At 36.5% G+C, this 20,023-nt stretch overlaps 1 protein-coding gene across 1 annotated transcript in view; it reads left to right on the top strand.

Moving 5' to 3' along the window:
- Nucleotides 1-20,023, top strand: part of Atg2 (Autophagy-related 2) — a 616,887-nt gene that overhangs the window by 91,750 nt on the left and 505,114 nt on the right. Inside the window, exon 7 of the mRNA XM_090407292.1 lies at nt 7,270-7,366. Coding sequence (XP_090263418.1) covers nt 7,270-7,366 — 97 coding nt within the window. The remainder of the gene's footprint in view (nt 1-7,269; nt 7,367-20,023) is intronic.

The following is a 20,023-nucleotide window of genomic DNA, read 5'->3' as shown; positions in this document are numbered from 1 at the left end:
TTTGCTAATCTTTCCTCGCCCATTCTGTTTAAGTGACCATACCACCTGAGATTAGCTCTGTTAACGCATTCCTTGATGCTGACAATGTCAAGTTCTTTCCTTATATCCTTGTTTTTAATATGTTATTGCCATTGATGCTATCTGTTCATGCCTCTAATCTTTCTCAGGACTCTCATATCTGTGATCTCTTCTCTTTGGTCAAGTGTTTTACTTCTGACCCAGCTCTCAGATCCATAAGTTAAAACTGGTTTGAACACTATCTTGTATATAGTTACTTTAGTGTTCCGACTAATTTCTCTCTTATTCCATATGAATGCATTCAATTGACTTCCTACCATACCAGCTTTGTTAATTCTGTTGTCTATTTCCATATTTAATTTACCATCTTCAGTAAAAATAGTGCCTAAGTAGCTGAAATGTTTTACTTGTTCCGCAGGTTCCCTGTTCACAACACAGTTGACATTTTCAACAATTCTACCTATTTTCATCGTCTTTGTCTTTTTATTGCTGACCTTCATACCATATTACAACAGTTATTCAATTTAGTCATGGAATCTTGCAAACTTGTAGCAGATTTATTTAGAAGTATAATATCGTCTGCATAAAGCAAAGAGCAGACATTAACTTCTCCAATTCTGATATCATGTTTAAAAATACACTTTCCTTCATAATGTGATCCATATAGATAATGAATAACAGAGGGGATAATGTACATCCTTGTCTTACACCAGATTTAATATTAAACCATCTTCCTGTACTTCCTTCAATTCTAACTGCTGACTTACAACTCAAATAAAGACTAAGTATTGCTTGATATAATGCCCAATTGATACCATATAAATGTAGTGTATTGAAGAGCTTCTATTTTGGCACCTTGTCATATGCTTTTTCCAGATCGACAAAACTTAAATACAGATCTTTGTTATATTCCCATGCTTTCTCATCTATTTGTCGTAAAGGGAAGATCTGATCCTGACAGCTCTATTTGGCCTGAATCCAGCTTGTTCTTCACCAAGCTTTTCTTCCACAATTCTTCTCAACCGTTTCTCAAGTATACTTGCATAGATCTTTCCAGGGACACTCAGTAGGAAAATACCTCTGTAATTTTCACATTCAGTTTTTTTTCTCTTTTTATATATGGGTACTATTAGAGCTCTACTCCAATCATCGGGAATTCGTCCCTCTGTCCAGGCTTTCTGAACTATGCAGTGCAGCCACTGGAAGACTTCTATACCACAATACTTCAGCATTTCTGGTCGAATATCATCTATTTCTGCTGCCTTTCCACATTTCTTGCCTTTGATGGCTTTTTCTACTTCAAGTATGGGCATGTATTCCTGACTGTATGCCCGTTGAATGTTTTTTTACCACTGTGATATCACTGCTTGTTTCGTTTAGCTATTTTTCGAAGTAATTACTCCATACTTCAAGTATATCTTTTTCTCCCTTTTTCATGTCACTTTTATCATCTCTAACTCCTTTTCCAACACTCTCTCCTCCATTTCTAAGCTTCTTCAACAACCTCCAGAATATCTTACCACCTTCTTGATATTTATTTTCTATGTTCTTGCTAAAGTCCTCTCATGACTTTATTTAGCTAGTTTTACACAGTCTTTTGCTTTCTTACATTTGTCTCTGTATTCTCTAAGAGCTCAAGCTGACTTATTTCCCAGGAACTTTTGATATGCTTTCTTCTTTTCCTTCACTGCCTCTTTTACTTCTTGTGTCCATCCTGGAGTTCTGATTTGGCTATCCTTTCAGACAACCTCACCACATGCCTCTCTGGCTGAATCAATCAGGGTTTTTTCCAATGCTTGCCACTGAATCTCCAAGGTTTGGTTCCTGTTCTCAAACTCTTTCATTTTTTTTTCAATACTCTTTGTGTATTTTAGTCTACAGTTCACATCTGAGAGCTGCTCAACTTTTATTCACTTTAAAGCTTTCCTGCAGTTCTATGGTTTATATATTTATTCATCATTATTTTTGTTTTTTCTCTATTTATTTTTAATCCAATTACTCTGGCCTATATAGGCTATGAAAAAGAATTTAATTGTGTTAAAACATCTGGAACACTAAAAGCACTTGAAACCCAGGGAACTGAGAAACCGTATATTGAAGCACTAAAAGATATTTACAATAATGCAACTTCTGTAATTACAGTGAAAAGTTCCCAATGCAAAATGGCATCCGGCAAGGTGACACCATATCTTCCAAATGATTTACAGCTGTACTAGAGGAAGTCTTTAGAAGCCTTGATTGGGAAACAATAAATGGAGAAATGCTGCATCATCTGAAATTTGTAGATGATATTGTCCTAATAGCAGTTAATCTTGAAGATCTGGAAGAAAGGCTAAATCAGCTAAATGAAGCCTCCAAGACCATATATGAAATAGTTAAAGAAATAACTAGGACATACTCACCCAACCCAGTTTCAGCATTGCAAAAAGATGGAACTACAACAAGCAGCAATGAAACAATAAAAGACATATGGGCTAATCACTGAGAGATATTCATAATGGAAGAAAGTATTACTATTATTATGGGCAACTCCAGGGAGTCATTAGACTCCTCGAGGGAGGCCCCAAATCATATTCACCACAACTATTCAACATTCATACAGTATCTATCATACCTCGCCTTAAACTCATTCACTGTCACAGCATCCACAACAGACTCAGGGAGCGCATTTCACTCATTCACTACTCTAAAAGTAAAGAACCCAGCTCTAACACCTTTACTAACCACACTTTTGCCCAGTTTCCATGGATGTCCCCTAGTCCTCCCACAACCAGCCCTATTCTCAAAAATATCTTCTGAATTAATTTTATAGAAACCCTTCAGTAATTTGAATGTCTCAATCATATCTCCCCTCCTCTGCCTATCAACCAATTTTTGCAACCCACAAATCCTCAACCTGTTCTCATACGGTTCATTCCACAGACCTGCTATCATCTTGGTCACTCGCCTCTGGATCCTCTCCACCTCCTCCCCATCAAGAAGAAACCTAGGTGACTAAATCTGAGCACAGTAGTCTAGATGGGGTCTTAACAAGGCTCGATACAGAGGAACAATAACCTGCTTGTGTCTGCTTGTCAACGTATTCTTCAGCAACCAAGTGATTTGATGAGCTGATTTGGCCACTTTTGCAATGTGTCCCCTAAATTTCAATTCCTTATCCACCAACACTCCTAAATCTCATGCCTCATCAATTTCCTGGAGCACAGTTCCACCAAAGCAGTAAACTGCCACCAATCTTTTTACCCCAAAATGCATAACCTTTCATTTTACCACAACAAATTGACATCCATTCTCCTTAGCCCAGACCTCCAATCTATCCAAATCATCCTGCAAAATTTTGACGTCATCTGCATTCACTATTGCCCTACCCACCTTCGCATCATCCACAAACAAATGAACTGTCCCTCTCAGATCGTTTCCTATATCATTAATGAACAAATTAAACAGCAGTGGTCCAAGAACAGATCCTTGTGGCACACCACTAGTCACAGGCCGTCTTGTGGACTCTACTCCTGAGTAAACCACTCTCTGATATCTCTCCGTCAACCACCCTCCTATCCATCTCACCAACCCTATGTCCATCCCCATATGCTGCAATTTACTGATTAGAATTCCATGTGGTATCCTGTCAAAGGCCTTAGCAAGGTCCAGTAGAATCACTGTAAACCCATTACCCTTATCCAGTTCAGCCGTCACTGTGTTATAATACGTGAGCAAGTTACTGAGGCATGACCTACCCTTCACAAAACCATGCTGTACCCGATACAGTATCCCATTTTCTTCTATCCAATCTTGTATTTTCCTCTTGACTATTTTCTCTAAGATCTTAATAATGATTCCTGTTATGCTGATTGGCCGGTAATTTTCAACAGCAGCCTTGGAACCACCTTTGTGCAGCGGAACTATTTTCCCCTCTTTCCACTCCCTTGGGACTGACCCAGACCCGAGGCTGAAATTAAACAAAATGGTCAAGGGCACTGACAATTCTTTAGCCGCTTCACGTACGACACGAGCTGGTTGTTCTCGCTCAGTAATTCCACAATATCGACTGATTCAGTTACTTCCCTATCCTCAGCATTTTTTAAGATCATTCTACCATGAGCATTTTTCCTTTTACTTGCAACATATTGAAAAAACTGTTTGGGATTCTCTTTAGCCTGCATGGCCAATTTTCTTTCGTAATCTGCTTTTGCTTTTCTTACCACCCTTGTTACCATCCTGGCCTGAGCTTTATACTGTTCCTGCGCCTGATGGTCACCTTTCTCCTTAAATTCCCTCCACAATTGTTTCTTTTGTTGCAGCTCAAGCTTAATAGTGTTATTCATGCATTTAACCCCTACTTTATTTATTATTCGGACTCTTGGTATACAGTCAACCATTGCCTCCTGCAATCAGTTCTTAACCACCTCCCATGCACTATCAACATCCAGCCCTTGCAGTTTTACATGCCATGGCACTGAGCCAATCACACACCTAAGCTTGTCATACTTACCAGCCCGGTAATTCCACATATAGCCTGTCTTAATCATAAATTCCACTCCTTTAGCCACCTCCCAAGTCATGACCTTATGGTCACTCTCACCAATTGGTGGCAACATGGTCATGTTCGTTACAGCCACATTCGCAGTTGCAATTACAAGGTCCAGCACTCTCTGCCCCCTGGCATTTTCCACTACATGTTGCCGTAGATAGTTGTCCCTTAATAACCGCATAAAATCCAATTCCTTCCTCCCATGTGCCCTCTCCTCTTTCCAGTCAATGTTACCATAATTGAAATCACCCATAATAATTACCCTCCTTCCACTCATTTCTTCTATTTGCCTATGCATACTATCCCCACCATCTATTCCATCACCTGGTCTATAGCAGCACCCAATTGTATATTTTGTTCTGCTAGATTCTATCTCGCACCAAACAGCCTCATATGTGCTCTTTTCTCTATCCTGCAGTTCAACTTCTATACTCCTTGGCTGCAGCTCATCAGCTCAATAACACTTCCCCCCCCTTTTATTCACCTTGTCACTCCTGAACATGTTATACCCGTCGCATTCAATCCCACTAGCGTTATCATCTTCTGTCAGCCATGTCTCACTAATACCAACAACCTGTGGCCTGGAAGAGCCAACCATGGCCAAAAACTCTTCCTTCTTGTTCCTAATACTCCTGGCATTAGTGTACATGAATTGCAGACGCCTATTTATCCTATCCCTACTTTGATGCCTTATACTAACTATCCCATTCTGATTTGTTGTCCTTCGTACTCGCTCGGGCATAATATACTCATTCATACACTCAACTGCCTCCCTAAAGTCTGCATATCTACTCCACCCCCCCTTAATAAATCTAGTTTCCCTGAGTCTGTACATCCACTTCCACATCATTCATCAACACTTTTTCAAGTCTCCGTACACCAACTCCATTCAGATGTAACCCATCCATCTTATATAAGTCCTTTCGCCCATCAAACTCATTCCACACATCCACAAATTCCACACCACTCTCCATGCATAACCCACGCATAAAATCATTGGCAATTATGGCCCTTCTTCTAAACACTTCGCTGTCATACCGCGGTAAGATACTCACCATCCTAACTCTTTCACTATTCTCTTTTGCTACCTCAAATAATTCCCTCACATCCTCTATCATTTCCATTTTGTCCTCTTTCAAATCATTTGTTCCTGCCATGATTATCATCTCTTTCACCCTCTGTTTTTGCAATCGAATAGATTCGCTGACGTCCTTTATGTTCGCACCCGGCTGGTACGACTTCGTTAAACTCTCAACTATTACACCTCTTAATAGCGGATCCCCATACAGCACTCGCTCCTTCATTTTATTGATGTTTACGAACACTCTATTATTTGCCATCACAGACTTTCGCCGGTTATTTGTCGGTACGTTCAGCACACATTTTTCCATACGCTCCAGTCGCCTTTTAGCTCTGTGTATCGCACCGTTCAAACGGGCAATTTCACTAGTCACATTTATCTCACCATTTTCATTATCAATCAAATCATCCATTCGTTCTGTATTTCTACCCTCATTTACACTTTCAACGACGCTCTCACACCTATCTGGTACTACCACGCAATTCTCTAGCACACTGCCATTTTCTACATTCTGACTATCGTTAACGATATCACTCTCGCCACACCAAACACGCTTGAAATCCTCATTCTCTTTACACTTTCTGACCAGACTCCCACCGCTCGCTCTTCGCAAGGCATACATCTCACAGACAGCACATTGCATAAATTTGTTTACATCAAAACTCTTAAACAAACATGGCGACCTGGCTGCCATTTTTTTCTTTATCGGTGCCATATGTACGCTGTCTTATCTTAAAATTAATTAAAATAACAGAAAACATGCAAAAATTGCACAGACACACTAAGAAAGAAAAAGCAAACAATACTATTTAAAATTCTAGTAAAATTTCTAATGTTAACACAAAATACTACTAATCTTTTCAGGAGCTCTCAACAAGCCGGCGATCTAATCAGTGCGACACCAAGCGACTTTATGTATAGATCAATTTGTCTTCCATCCAGTAGAAACTTCTGATAGAAAAGATATCCTGAATGAAGAAATACACAGAGCAATCAAATAAATGAAAAATGATAAAGCACCTGGAAAAAGGAGGGGAAGCACAATAAATTACTTAAGGAAACTTCAACAAAATACTAAAGGAAGGAAATATACCAACTGATGGAGAACAGGTCAGATCATACCCATTCACAAAAACGGTGATGCCAGATCTTGCCCTTATTACACTGTTATCAAGTATTTATCAGGATCATCCAAAACAGAGTTAAAAATTCTTATAAAGAAGAAATGGAAGAAGAGCAAATGGGATTCAGAAGCACAATAGATGCAATTTTTATATTAAACAGACGAGCAGATCTTATGAGAGACAAAAACAAAAGCTCTACTGCTGCTCTATAGATTTTAAACCAGCATTCGATTCAATAAACATGGATGATACAATGGATGGAGAGATTAGAAGCTACTGAGTTAGATTATATTGGAAAGTAGTGCAGTATTTATAAATCAATCTGCCAAGCCTTAGCAAATTAGTTCCATTATAATTCTTGAACCCCTAAAACATGTTTTGTCATGAGTCACAGAACAAGAGTACTTTCTTTGGTCCATGTGAATATGAAAGCATTTTTAGATTGTATTCATTTTAGATATAAAATGCATAATTACAATAATTAGACTGTAATTGTTTGGTGATTATTTTTATAGGTTGACCTTCACTGCGAGTTTTCACCATTAACTGCATTTCTTTGTCCGAGACAAGTTCACATTTTAGGTGAATTAATTAAAGGAATTGCTCGGCCAGGTAAAACTATTAAATTAATAGTTTTGGATTTATTTATATTATTGTATTCTTTAATAACAAAATTAGAACTATGACTGAGAGCTACAAATAACCGCCTTAATCTTTAAATATATTCATAACAGTTTTAATAAACTTAATAGAAAATGAAAATTAAATGGTTTGCTGATTTTGTCTCTTATTTATATAGGGTCACTGGTCTGTTACTGCTATGCAACTTGGCATTCTTTTAAACTTTATTAATTCTCTGATTACTCTGATAGTGCAGTTCTTCTGATTGGTTTGCCTGTTTTGCAGGATGAAAGTGGAAGTGAGACCTTCCACCTCTATGTGAAATTGGATGACTCAGTTTCAGTTGAAAAGTCCTGATAAAGGTTCTTCATGTCCCAGATGAAGAACCTCTATCAGGATTTTACCACCAATGACACAATGAGTCCTTGGTGATAAAAATTCACATCTGGGAATGTCACATGTAACAGTATGTACTCAAAAAGAAATATTTGATTTTAACCTGATTTTAGGTAGGTTATGAGATAAAAAATCAGGTTTGTTTTGATATTAAATTAAACGAATATTAAAATATAGCATACTGTATGCTCAGCATAGTGCACACTTCTGCTTCCTTTCTTCTATTTGTGCATGCAGTTCCTCTGCTTCCTTCTTGTTAAAGAGTTGTTATTGTTTTATTATTATTATGTGATACCTCCAAGGACGGATTATGGTAGGGCACCTCATGCTACATGACTCATTAGTCTCCACTATTTAGTCCTCCACCTAAACATAATGGTTTACCATTTATCATCAACACACAATACCATCTACTGTGCACTAATAGTATTTTTTTTTTTTTGTCAGAAAATTGTATGTGATCTCCAGCCAATTTGTGGCTTTCATTCCACCTTATGGCTGGATGAAACTGAGAGTTTTGGAGAGAAAAGTCCCTCTGCTCTATATGAGATCTACTCATTCAACTTCAGCTGATAACTCATATGATTCTGCTCCTAATGAAGAGAATCAAACTGAGGTCATTTTCAGGAAAGTGCAATGGCCCATCATTCTTCCAGCTGCACTTTTTTTTCTTTGTGTACTTATTTATTCGGTGTATTTCTTGTATGTGTATATGCCCACTTTCATAAATTTGTTTTTTGTATTTTTTTTATTTATTCTCTTACTGTCAGAACTGAAGCATTATTAGTTTAAGTCAGTAAACTCATTATTTAAGACCAGTTTCTATACATTTATTTATTCATTAATTTAGAATGTGATGATACAATTGTTTTGAGACCAATATGAGCAAGTGCGGCAGAAATCAATATAAGACTATTGGTCGTCGTAATGTAATTTTTGTCTATAAATGATCTCTGGCTGATTTGCCTCTGTGTGCAGTATAAAAACCTGATTTTCCAGAAGAGGAGAACTGCTATCACCATATCCGATTGACTAACTCACCGTAAATTTAAAAACCTCACATGAAGCTTCCTTTCGTCGTGATGAGAATCAAGTATTACTACAACTCAGATACAGAGTATTTTTATATACTGGAAGACTAAGATATGAAGCTTCCTCTCATCGTGATGAGAATCAAGTATTGCTATAACTCAAAAACAGAGTATTTTTATATACCGGAAGACTGAGATATGAAGCTTCCTGTCATCATGATGAGAAGCAAGTGTTGCTACAACTCAAATACAGAGTATTTTTATATACTGGAAGACTGAGATATTCCCATGGACTAGCATTATAGAATATAGAATCTTCCAAAATATGCAGGTGTGGCAACAAAAGCATGTTCTGAGGTGGTTCCAAATGAATACTCCAAATTTTGTTTTCCAGGGAATACCTGAAGAAAAATACATGCTTTATGAAGTATACCTTAAAGCAAATGACTATTCACAGAGGAATCCATACTGTTCCACAAAGAGAGAAGTAATCTCTGCAGTGTGTCTGAATCTACAAAAATATGTTGCTTCTTCTTAAACGGTAAGTGTGGTATGAATTAAATCATAGAGAAGATATCACTGATATAATTCTTAAACAACTAAAGATAATTTGGTTACCTTCAGGGAATGTCCTCTCTGAGATCACCAAGCATAGCCTTGAATGGAATCATTAGAAGAAGATGACCAAAAAGAACTTGATTACAGTCTTTGAAGGAAAGATCACAATTATTGAGCTTTAAAGAGATGACAGAAATGGCCAGAGATAGAACCAGATGGCAAAGATTTCTTCATAAGAGATTCAACCTGTCATCTGATGGATGAGAAAAAAGAAAATAAGTTTGTGAATAATTTTTTTTAATTTCCACCTTATATATATGAGGTGGAAATAATTTTAATATATATATATATATATATATATATATATTAATTAAAATTTCTTTTCCTTTTCATATTTCTGTGTTGAAACTGCACTTAATTATGATCCCTATCCTACAGATCCTCTCATAGATGTATGCAATTTCTGCCTTATGCCTGTTCTATAGATACTTTCATGAACATTGCTCTGTGAAATTGGCCATTATCATTTCTCTTCTCTTCTCTTCTCCAAAATCATAAGAGCAAGAGCTGCTGCTAACCAACACATTTATAGCCCAGCTTAAAACTTGCTGAACCAGCCTCTCTGCCTCTTCTTTCATTTAACCTACTTCTGTTTTTTGGAACAGCCCCCCCCCCCCCCCCCCCCTCCTCCACATATTATGCCTTCCTCAAAGAATACATCCTTCAACTGTTAAGAAAAAGTAAACAGATTCCTTCTTTCTTCTTATCCTCACACACATATACATAGTACTGATATGCTATAGTCTTGCATCCTGTGTTGATGAATCCTATATTCATTTGCCATCTTTATTAAAATATTTTCCCCCAAAATTACTAAAATGGATTACTTGTTCAGTAGGTACACTAATGAGAATTCATTTGATATTTTCTGTCTTTTTCAGTGTTGATTTTCATACCAAATTGGTCACAATAATTATTTCATTTAAGGCTAGGGCTCTTGAATATTTGTATCAGATATTAGCGAACAGATGCTGTAGTCGTGCATCCTGTGTTGATGAATCCTATATTCATTTGCCATCTTTATTAAAATATTTTTTTCCCCAAATTACTAAAATGAATTACTTGTTCAGTAGGCACTGTTGTGTCCCAATTTACGATTATTAGGCTTTCAACTATCCTTACATGTGAAACTCTACTTGTCTTTATCCAAATCTTATCTATACACGAGATATCACCCAAATACAAATATTCAAGCTTCTTCTCCCCTTAGTGTCCCTAAATATTTATTTTATACTGTGCCTTTCAGGATATTTAGTTTAAGATATAAAATTCAAAAACAAGGAGAGCAATTACCAAAATATGTCTGAGTGTGAAACTAATATGCAGGCGTGACCTTTATCTCATAACTTAACAAATCCCCCCCCCGCGTGATAAAGTTGTATGTTGTTACAAGTGGTGCATTGAGCGGCAATCTCAGACAACTGTATTTTCAAGGAAATACGGTTGTCTGAGATTCATGTTTAAGAGTTCAATAAACAAAAGTTTATTGAACTCTTAAACATGATACAATTCATTCTTTATCAAATAAAACTCAATTCAATACTAAGAATATATAATACAAATTAACACTAGCTAAACACAAGTATTAGGTTAAGATCCTATATAAGAATTGTGATCATATCACCATAACAGATTCTATACATACAAACATGTATAATTCTAGAACTAGTTGACCTTTTTTTGTCTAACCCCTTACTGATCTGATCATGCTATAATTCAGTATTTTCTAGGACATATATATTCAGTTACTCAAATTTTCTTACTAAGACAATATAGATTAATTTTATCCTTTCGCCGAGCTAATACACACTTTTGACCTTTAAAACTCTCTTAAATAAAATACAATGTACATGCATAAATCTCTAGGCACATGAATACTTATTAATGTATAGTAACAAGCCCATTTTTATTCTAGTCTGACATGTACTAAAGTCCTAGTATAATTCTCATTAATCCCTTCAGCTATTCAGTAATTGAGCAATGATTACAGTTACATATGATTTGAATTGACACGAGTTTTTACAGTACCTTTTGACTTGGGTCTTCTACACTGGTCTCTACCCTTTTCCGATTGTACCTTCCTAGGACAAACTCTTCTATAACTTTTCACTCCTAAGTTCTTTTGGCATTAAGATGGGCTTTCACAATCTTTACATGCTTCAATTAAGGACATGCATAGGATCATCTATTCTATAGCTGTGAACCTCACCACGTGGGCATGACTTCTTTATAGATTTTTTCCTTCTCTCGTTATGATCACTGGATGATGAAACACACTGACATTATCTTCTTTATTTTTAACTAAACGGCTTCCCTCATTTCTTACAATAGGAACACGGAATCGAAATCCTGCACACTTTGTTTCCTTATTGTGTCGGACGGAGAAAACTCCTAACCCGTCACTCAGGAAAACTGCATGAGACCTATACGAAGACTCATGAAGAAAACTCTGAGGAAAAAAGCTTCTTGGGGATTCCTAACCCTTTTATACGATGATCCCTACCGGCACCGTCTTCAATTTCTTTTCTTCCCACCTTACTGGAGTCTATTTCACTGACCAATTAGAGTGGCGTTTTTCTGCCAAAACATCATGCGGTCCATGTGCATGCGGCTGACACATGACAAAGTCTCAATTCGGGAATTATGACCTTGAGCTTTGGTTTTTGTTTAAGCTAACCTCTATGTCATCTATACTAAATTAATTCCCTTTCCAAAATTTTCTAAGAATTAACTCGAATCTTTAATCTCTTATTTCAATTGTAAAAACTAGCCTCTCACATACAAAATCGTATGACTAATCCTCTTTGCTTTACTTAACCTTATTTTATCATATCACAACTGTAATAACATTCCCTTCTTTTTTTTTTATTTAGTTCATTTCAGCTATATTTTTCACTTGGATGCAAGCATATTTTTCTTTCTTTTAATTTTTTGTATTCGTTACTTTCAAAGGCTCTTAACGATATCTGTTTAGGAAGAAGCTTGCTTACTTAGTTATCTATACAGAGTTTTTAATTCTTCTCTTGTTACATCATAACTGAAATTTTCACATTCTTAAGTTATCTGGGTGTAACAGTACACTAATGAGAATTCCGTTGATATTTTCTGTCTTTTTCAGTGTTGATTTTCATACCAAATTGGTCACAATAATTATTTAATTTAAGGCTAGGGCTCTTGAGTATTTGTATCAGATGTTAGTGAACAGTTACCTCTTAAGTGCATCAAGACAAAAATATTGAGACATCACCACTACTACAATTGATGAATTCCCAAAGTAACAAGGAATGTATAATCATATCTATAATCCAACAAGGAATGTTGGATTATATGGTATGTTGGATTATATGACCTTTATGGTATGGTCATTGCATCTAGGAGAGCTCTTTTCCTAGAATGCATGATTGTCCTAAGATGTTAACTGATCTACCAGTCTGTCCAAAGCTAAAATGCAGGTGCAATTTAGCTTTGGACAGCACTCCAGGATGTAGTTCATCTTCAGGAGAACATATGAAAGCAGGTAGCTGAATGAAAGGTTTGAAAATAGTATAGAGATCATATTTACAGAGAACTTTAGCTATTTTTTTCTGATGTAACTTTAACATACGAGATGGGAATAGTTTTAACATCCACTTTGAAGAACACAAAACTGTATGGCAAGTTGGGATCGGTAGACCATGCTCTGGATACAACACTCCTTCACATAGGATCACATGGAGCAAAACATCTATATTACATAGCAGTCGTTACAAGTATGAGAGGCTATTCTTAGAATCGGCATCAGCTATGAAGCACTCTCCCAACCTCAAGTATGGTTGCATTAATTTATCAAAGATCTGGGAGACTGTTAGCGCTTTTTAAGACCTAATAGTCAGGCTTCTCTAAATTAAATTTGTAGTTATCTGATCCATAGAAGCCACAATATAAGGACATTAGGTGTCATTTACAATTTAAATTGCTTCCTCAATTACTTAGTTTAGTGCTGTGTGTCTGTCACAGTTGTCATTGTACTCTGATGATGCTGGGTAGAAACCCAGCGAAATATTAGCTTGGTTTAATAAATGTATTTTTTTCCCCTCTTCTTGGTATTGCTGTTAAACATTATTGTAATGACACCTTTCTTTCCCCACCCACCTAAGCCTTTTTTTTTTGATGTATGTTTTAGTAAGCTTTATGGTTTGTTGGTGGTGAAGATGATTTTGTAATTAGAATTTGAAAATGCATTTGATGGCTTTATAAATGTTATGAATATATTACACCTGTAGAAGAACACTGTAATATCTTAAAAATGCACTATTTTCTGGAGTGAGGAAAAACCAAATTTTAATTCAATTTTGTCAAATTGATCAAGCTATTGCAGTTAAAATATTTGGATATAATGTTCCTTGAAGAGGTTTTCAGTGACTACAGATTTGTTATGCTTATTCCATTTTTTATTATATGGTCTTCTTTATTATATATATGAATCACTGAATGTGATTCATATATATAAATATATGAATCACATTCAAGTGATTCATATATTTATGCAAGTGCCATTGAAAAATTTTAATGGCACTTGCAGCATAATAATGGTTATTAGACACATGTATTCACAGGAATATATTATTATTGTTATTATTATTAACAGAGACCACCAGGGACTCATCGAGGAAGGCACATACTCACACACCAACTATCATACTTGTACTTGAAATCATTCACACTGCTTGTGCACACAACATCTAATGGCAATCTATTCCAATCATGCACCACTCTATGAGAGAAACATCTAGATCTTCCCCCCCCGTCCCTTCTTGGCAGCATTCATTCTCATCTTCCAAGGATGCACTGTTGTCCTTTCCCCACCATACATAAAATTCTATCCATGAAATCCTGTATGACCTTTTCAGAAGTTTGTAAGTCTTAATCATATTCCCCACCCTCCATAAAATAAAAAATTCCATCAACTGAAATGCTGTATGACCTTTTTCAGAAGTCTCAATCATCCCTCTTTCTTTAGTTTGTTAGGATGTATTATGCAGACTTGTTACCATTTTAGTTTCTACTGTTTGCTAGTGTCTGCAGCCTACAAATTCTCAATCTGTCTTCATAATCAATATTCCACAATCCTAATATCATTTTTAACACTCTCCTTTGCAGTTTCTCCACTGTATCAGAATCACAATGGAACAGGAGACCAGACCTGCACACAATAATCCAAGTGAGGTCTTATCAAGGTCTTGTAAAGAGACAAAATGACATCTTTATCTTTATATGTCAAAGTTTATTTCAGCATTGCAATTATCTTTTGAGTTGTATTTGCAATCTTTGCTACATCCCCTGAACTTCTTGTCTATTAAGATCCCAAGCCTGGTCAGTTTCTCCTAGCATAATCCCACCAATATAATATGACACTGGATATCTAATCATGCCAAAGTGCATGATTTTACATTTACTGACATCCATTTTCTCATGCCCACAATTCCAGCTTGTTGAAATCATTCTGCAAATCAGCTGCATTCCTGATTATCCTACCTATCTTTTCATCATCAGAAAAAAGCTGTATGTCTCCTGTCAAAGCCAAGGACTGATCTTTGTGGTACACCACTAGTTACCTTAAAACTTGCAGATTCACATCCCCTGTATACTACTTTTTAATATCTGTCAGTCAGCCATCCTCTTATCCATGCTAATATTTCATAATCCAAACCAATTCTCCAATTTTTGCAACAGATTTCCATTTTGTATTGTGTCAAAAAGCCTTAGCAAAATCCAAAAGTATCATGGTGTATCAATTCTCCTTGTCTAGCTCAGTGGTACAGGTAGCCTTAAAACTCACCAAGAATGGCAAGGCTGCAGTAGTGGATGGTATCCTCCTTGAGTTTCTAAAACATCTTGGTCAACAAGGCCAAACATGGCTGGCCGCCCTTTTCTCAGAAATTATAATGACTGATGAACTACGAAATCTGTGGCAGGAAACCAAAATAATTGCTGTGCCCAAATCAGGGAAAGATCCAAATGATGTGAAAAAATCTAACCTATCTCCTTGCTTTGCTCTACCTTTAAGCTCTTTGAAAGAATTCTCCTTAAAAGAATTTCACCACTCATTGAAAGAGCACTCCTGATTGAACAAGCTGGCTTCAGGCCAGGAAGAAGTTGCTGTGACCAAGTCCTGGCCCTGACAACACAGATTGAAGCAGGTTTCCAGAAGAAACTTAAATCTGGAGCCATTTTCATTGACCTGACATCAGTTTATGACACAGTCTGGATCAGGGGCCTCCTCCTAAAGCTAGGAAATATTATAAGATGCAAAAAAACTTTCTGGCTTTTTGAATCCATTCTCTCCAACAGAAAGATCCAGGTCCATATTGATAGAAAAAAGAGCAAGCCCAGATTCCTTCACAATGGTCTCCCTCAGGGCTCTGTGTTATCCCCTTTACTTTTTAACATCTAGATGTACGACTTACCACACACCAGCTCAAGCAAGTATATGTACACTGATGACCTAGTGATCCTACATCAATCTACCTCCTTTGCCAACCTGGAATCAACCTTGAACACAGACCTGAACATCCTGGAAGAGTACTTCAAGCAGTGGTATTTGAAGCCAAATCCAACAAAAACTGTGTCCACAGTATTTCACCTGAACAATGCAGAGGCGAATCAACACCTCAACCTTTTTTTCTTTGGAAAAATGGTAGAACACGAGCCTCACCCGAAATACCTTGGAGCGAGCCTGGACAGAAGCCTAACCTATAAAAGGCACATCACCAACATTTTCAATAAAATTAAAACAAGAAACAATATCATTTCAAGACTTGCTGGAACAACCTGGGGTTGTGGTGCAGAAGTCCTAAGGTCGTCTGCACTAGCCCTCGCATTCTCTGCAGCAGAATATTGTGCCCCTGTCTGGGAAAGAAGTGCACACACTAAAATAGACCAGCTAAACTCTACCATGCACGCAATTAGTGGGACAGTGAGAAGCATCCCTCTCTCCTGGCTGCCTGTCCTATCTAACATTGCTCCACCAAACATACAAAGAAGACTAGCCTCGTTTAAAGAATTTAATAAAGCAATGAGCAACCCGCTCCTGCACCAGACTCTCATAAATTCGCCGTAGTCTTCACCTAAAATCTAGAAAGCCTCTCTGAGCTATGGACGAGCTCTCTTCATCTGCCCTGCCATCAACACTTGACATGTGGAGAGAATACTGGTCCATCACTCTCCCAACAAACTGCTTCCTGATAGAAGATCCCTGTGCTCTGCAGCCTGGTTTTGCTCTTCCTAGGAAGATTTGGTCATCAATCAGCAGGATCAGAACTAATCAGGACAGATGTGGCTACCTACTATATAAATGGAGACTGTTAGACCACCCTTATTGTGATTGTTCTCCCATGGCTCAGACGATTACTCATATTGTGAACGACTGCCTAAGGTGCTAATTTCACGATGGTGGTAGCTTACAGGACATCCACAAGATAACGGATGAGGCCTTGGATTGGCTTTCCAGTCTGGACATTTACCTGTAGTTGGTATGGTGGTGACGGTGGTTATGGAGGAAATAGAAGATCAAGGTCCCGTTCCCCATGAAGACGTTATTCTCGTAGCCACTCTCATAGTCCTCGTTTAAGTATCAGCAGAACTCCTCCTCATGCTAGAAGATGATGATGCAAAGTGAAATGGGCTTTCTCTAATGGTTCAAGATTTTTACACAAGTCACAACTGCTCTCTAATAAAACCTCGGGTACAGCTACATTTGTGTTGTGATGTGTTGAGAGAACATGCATCCTTGTCATATTTGGTGCAGTAGGATGATAATTTTTCCCTGACTTGATTATAACAAATTACTTTTGCTTTTTTTAAAAAAAGGAAGACCTGGAATGCAGGTTGTGTCTTTTATGTAATGAACTTTTGCATGTTAAGATTTTCATCATTTGTTTCTGGAGATTGTGATTGTACATTTCACTTGCCAGTTTCACAAAGTCATATGCTTAAATAAATAAATAAAGCTCAATGGTAAAATTATTACTAAAACATGACTTTCCCTTAGTAAACCTCTGCTTTCATTACAAAGTAAAGATTCTCTGTCAACCTATTTCTGAATGCAAGACCTAACCACCTTTTCCAAAATCTTCACCACCACTCCTGAGATACTGATTGGTTGATAGTCGAATACATTTTTCTTTGAACCAACCTTGTGAAATGGGATTATCATACATTCTTTTCACTCCCGTGGAATCTTCTCTGTTCTGAGACTCATATTATATAGCTTTTAAAGGAATAGCCTGTTCAGCCAGACAAGCTATGGTATGAAGGTCAGCAATAACAAGACAAAGACAATGAAAATAAACAGAAGCATTGAAAATGTCAACTGCATTGTGAATGGAGAACTTGTGGAACAAGTAAAACATTTCACCTACTTAGGCATGATTTTTACTGAAGATGGTAAATTAAATATGGAAATAGACAACAGAATCAACAAAGCTGGCATAGTAGGAAGTCATTTGAATAAATTCATATGGAATAAGAGAGAAATTAATCAAAACACTAAATTAGCTGTCTACAACACTGTGTTCAAGCCAAGTTTAATTAATGGATCTGAGAGCTGGGTCAGAAGTAAAACACTTGACCAAAGACTAGAGACAGCAGATATGAGAGTCTGAGAAAGATTAGGGGCACTAACAGATGGTATCAGTGACAATATCATATTAAAAACGAGGATATTAAAGAACTTGACCTTGTCAGCATCTCCAGGAATGGAATTAATCTCAGATGGAATGGCCACTTCAACAACCCAAAGGAAGACCAAGATATAGGTGGATTGATATGGTAAAAAGTGCCTTAGAAGATAGAAATATAAGATCTGATAATGGCAGAGTCTTGACAAGTAACAGACTGATTTGGAGGAAAATCGTAGATAGGAAGTTAGTAATGATGTAAATTTTTCATGTAGTACCATCATATCCTGTACACCCCTTGAGGGTATATGGCAGGAATTTGATGATGATAAGATTTATTATTTTTCCAAAGAATTTTCTCATAAGAAAAGACATTATCAAGATCCTAACAAAATTAGAAAATGTACCCAAGATATGTTTAAAAGAATGTAAACAGTATCATAAAAACTAAAAGTTCAGTCCCTTCCTCCTTTCCATCTTACTGAAACCATAAAAAAAATCATATTTCAGTAAATCTGTTAAAAGTGACATAACAATCATCATTGACTGTTATGTCACTTTTATTAACACTTCTAAGTATTAGTCACACTCATGTGACTAATACTTAGAAGTTAATCACATCAATCTCATTCCCAAATCATATAAAAAAAAATAATAATAAATCCTAGATCAGTTCAAAAACAAGCTAAAATGTGCTATGAGAAAAATTAAATAAATAAAATGCTTCCCACCATGCTTTTTCTACCCCTTCCACCATTTTTGGACATCAAAAAATACATAAACCTGGCTATTCTGTATACCCCATCATCTCTCACAATCATAATACAATTTAATAGAATAACTACAGCACAAAGAGAAAGAATTGAACAGCAGGTTTAATCATTTTAATATTTCGTCTCTGTAACAGAGACACCTTTAAGAATACATTGTTAAAATTATTATAACACACACACAAGAAACAATGTGGAAGAAATTAAATTAAACTATATAAAGATTAAAGTCTTATGAGGATGGCCCTCTATTGGTGCTGTATGCCTTGCACAGAATCAGATAAAAGAAAACTGTTAGCTCTATCAGAGTAAATATGTAAATACAGCTTCAAAGACTTTAGAATCAGTAGCAGATTTAAAAACCAGCCTAGTCTTCATAAATGTGGTTGTTAAACTTCCCAAGATTTCATCATCAAATTCCTGATATGTACCTTCAGGGGATGTACAGGATATTATGGTAGTACAGATGAAATTTTACATCATTACAAACAACAATTTTTGTCCAGATCTGTCCTGTTATCTGTCAACATTCCAATATTATCAGATCTTATATTTCTGTCTTTTAAGGCACTTTAAGGTATCAATCCATCTACATCTTGGTCATCTTCTTCTAGATCTTTTGCTAATATTTTCTCTCACATTCTGTTTAAGTGACCATAACACATGAGATTATTTCTACTAACACATTCCTAAATGCTAACAATGGCAGGTTCTTTCCTAATATCCTCATTTATAATCTGATATTGACATTGATGCCATCTATTCACTAATCTTTCTCAGAACTCCCATATCAGAAGTCTCCAGTCTTTGATCAAGTGTTTCATTTCTAACCCAGCTCTCAGATCCATAAGTAAACATTGGTTGCCGTCTTGTATACGGCTAGTTTAGTATTTTGACTTACTTCTTTCTTATTCCACATAAATTTATTCAACTTACTTCCTACCATAGCAGCTTTACTAATTCTGTTTTCTATTTCCATATTTAAGTTACCATCTTCACTAAAAATTGTGCCTAAATATCTGGAATGTTTTACTTGTTCTATAGGTTCATCATTCAGGATGCAGTTGATGTTTTCAATGTTTAAGCCTATTTTCATTGTCTTTGTCTTCTTATTTCTGATTTTCATTCCAAATTTATTACAACAGTTCTTCAGTTTAGTCAGGGAATCTTGCCGAC

Source organism: Typopeltis vanoorti, chromosome 17 (assembly GCF_054136105.1).
Source record: "Typopeltis vanoorti isolate ZY-2024b chromosome 17, IOZ_Tvanoo_1.0, whole genome shotgun sequence".
Lineage (NCBI taxonomy): Eukaryota > Metazoa > Arthropoda > Arachnida > Uropygi > Thelyphonidae > Typopeltis > Typopeltis vanoorti.
This window is presented reverse-complemented; position numbering and strand designations above follow the sequence as displayed.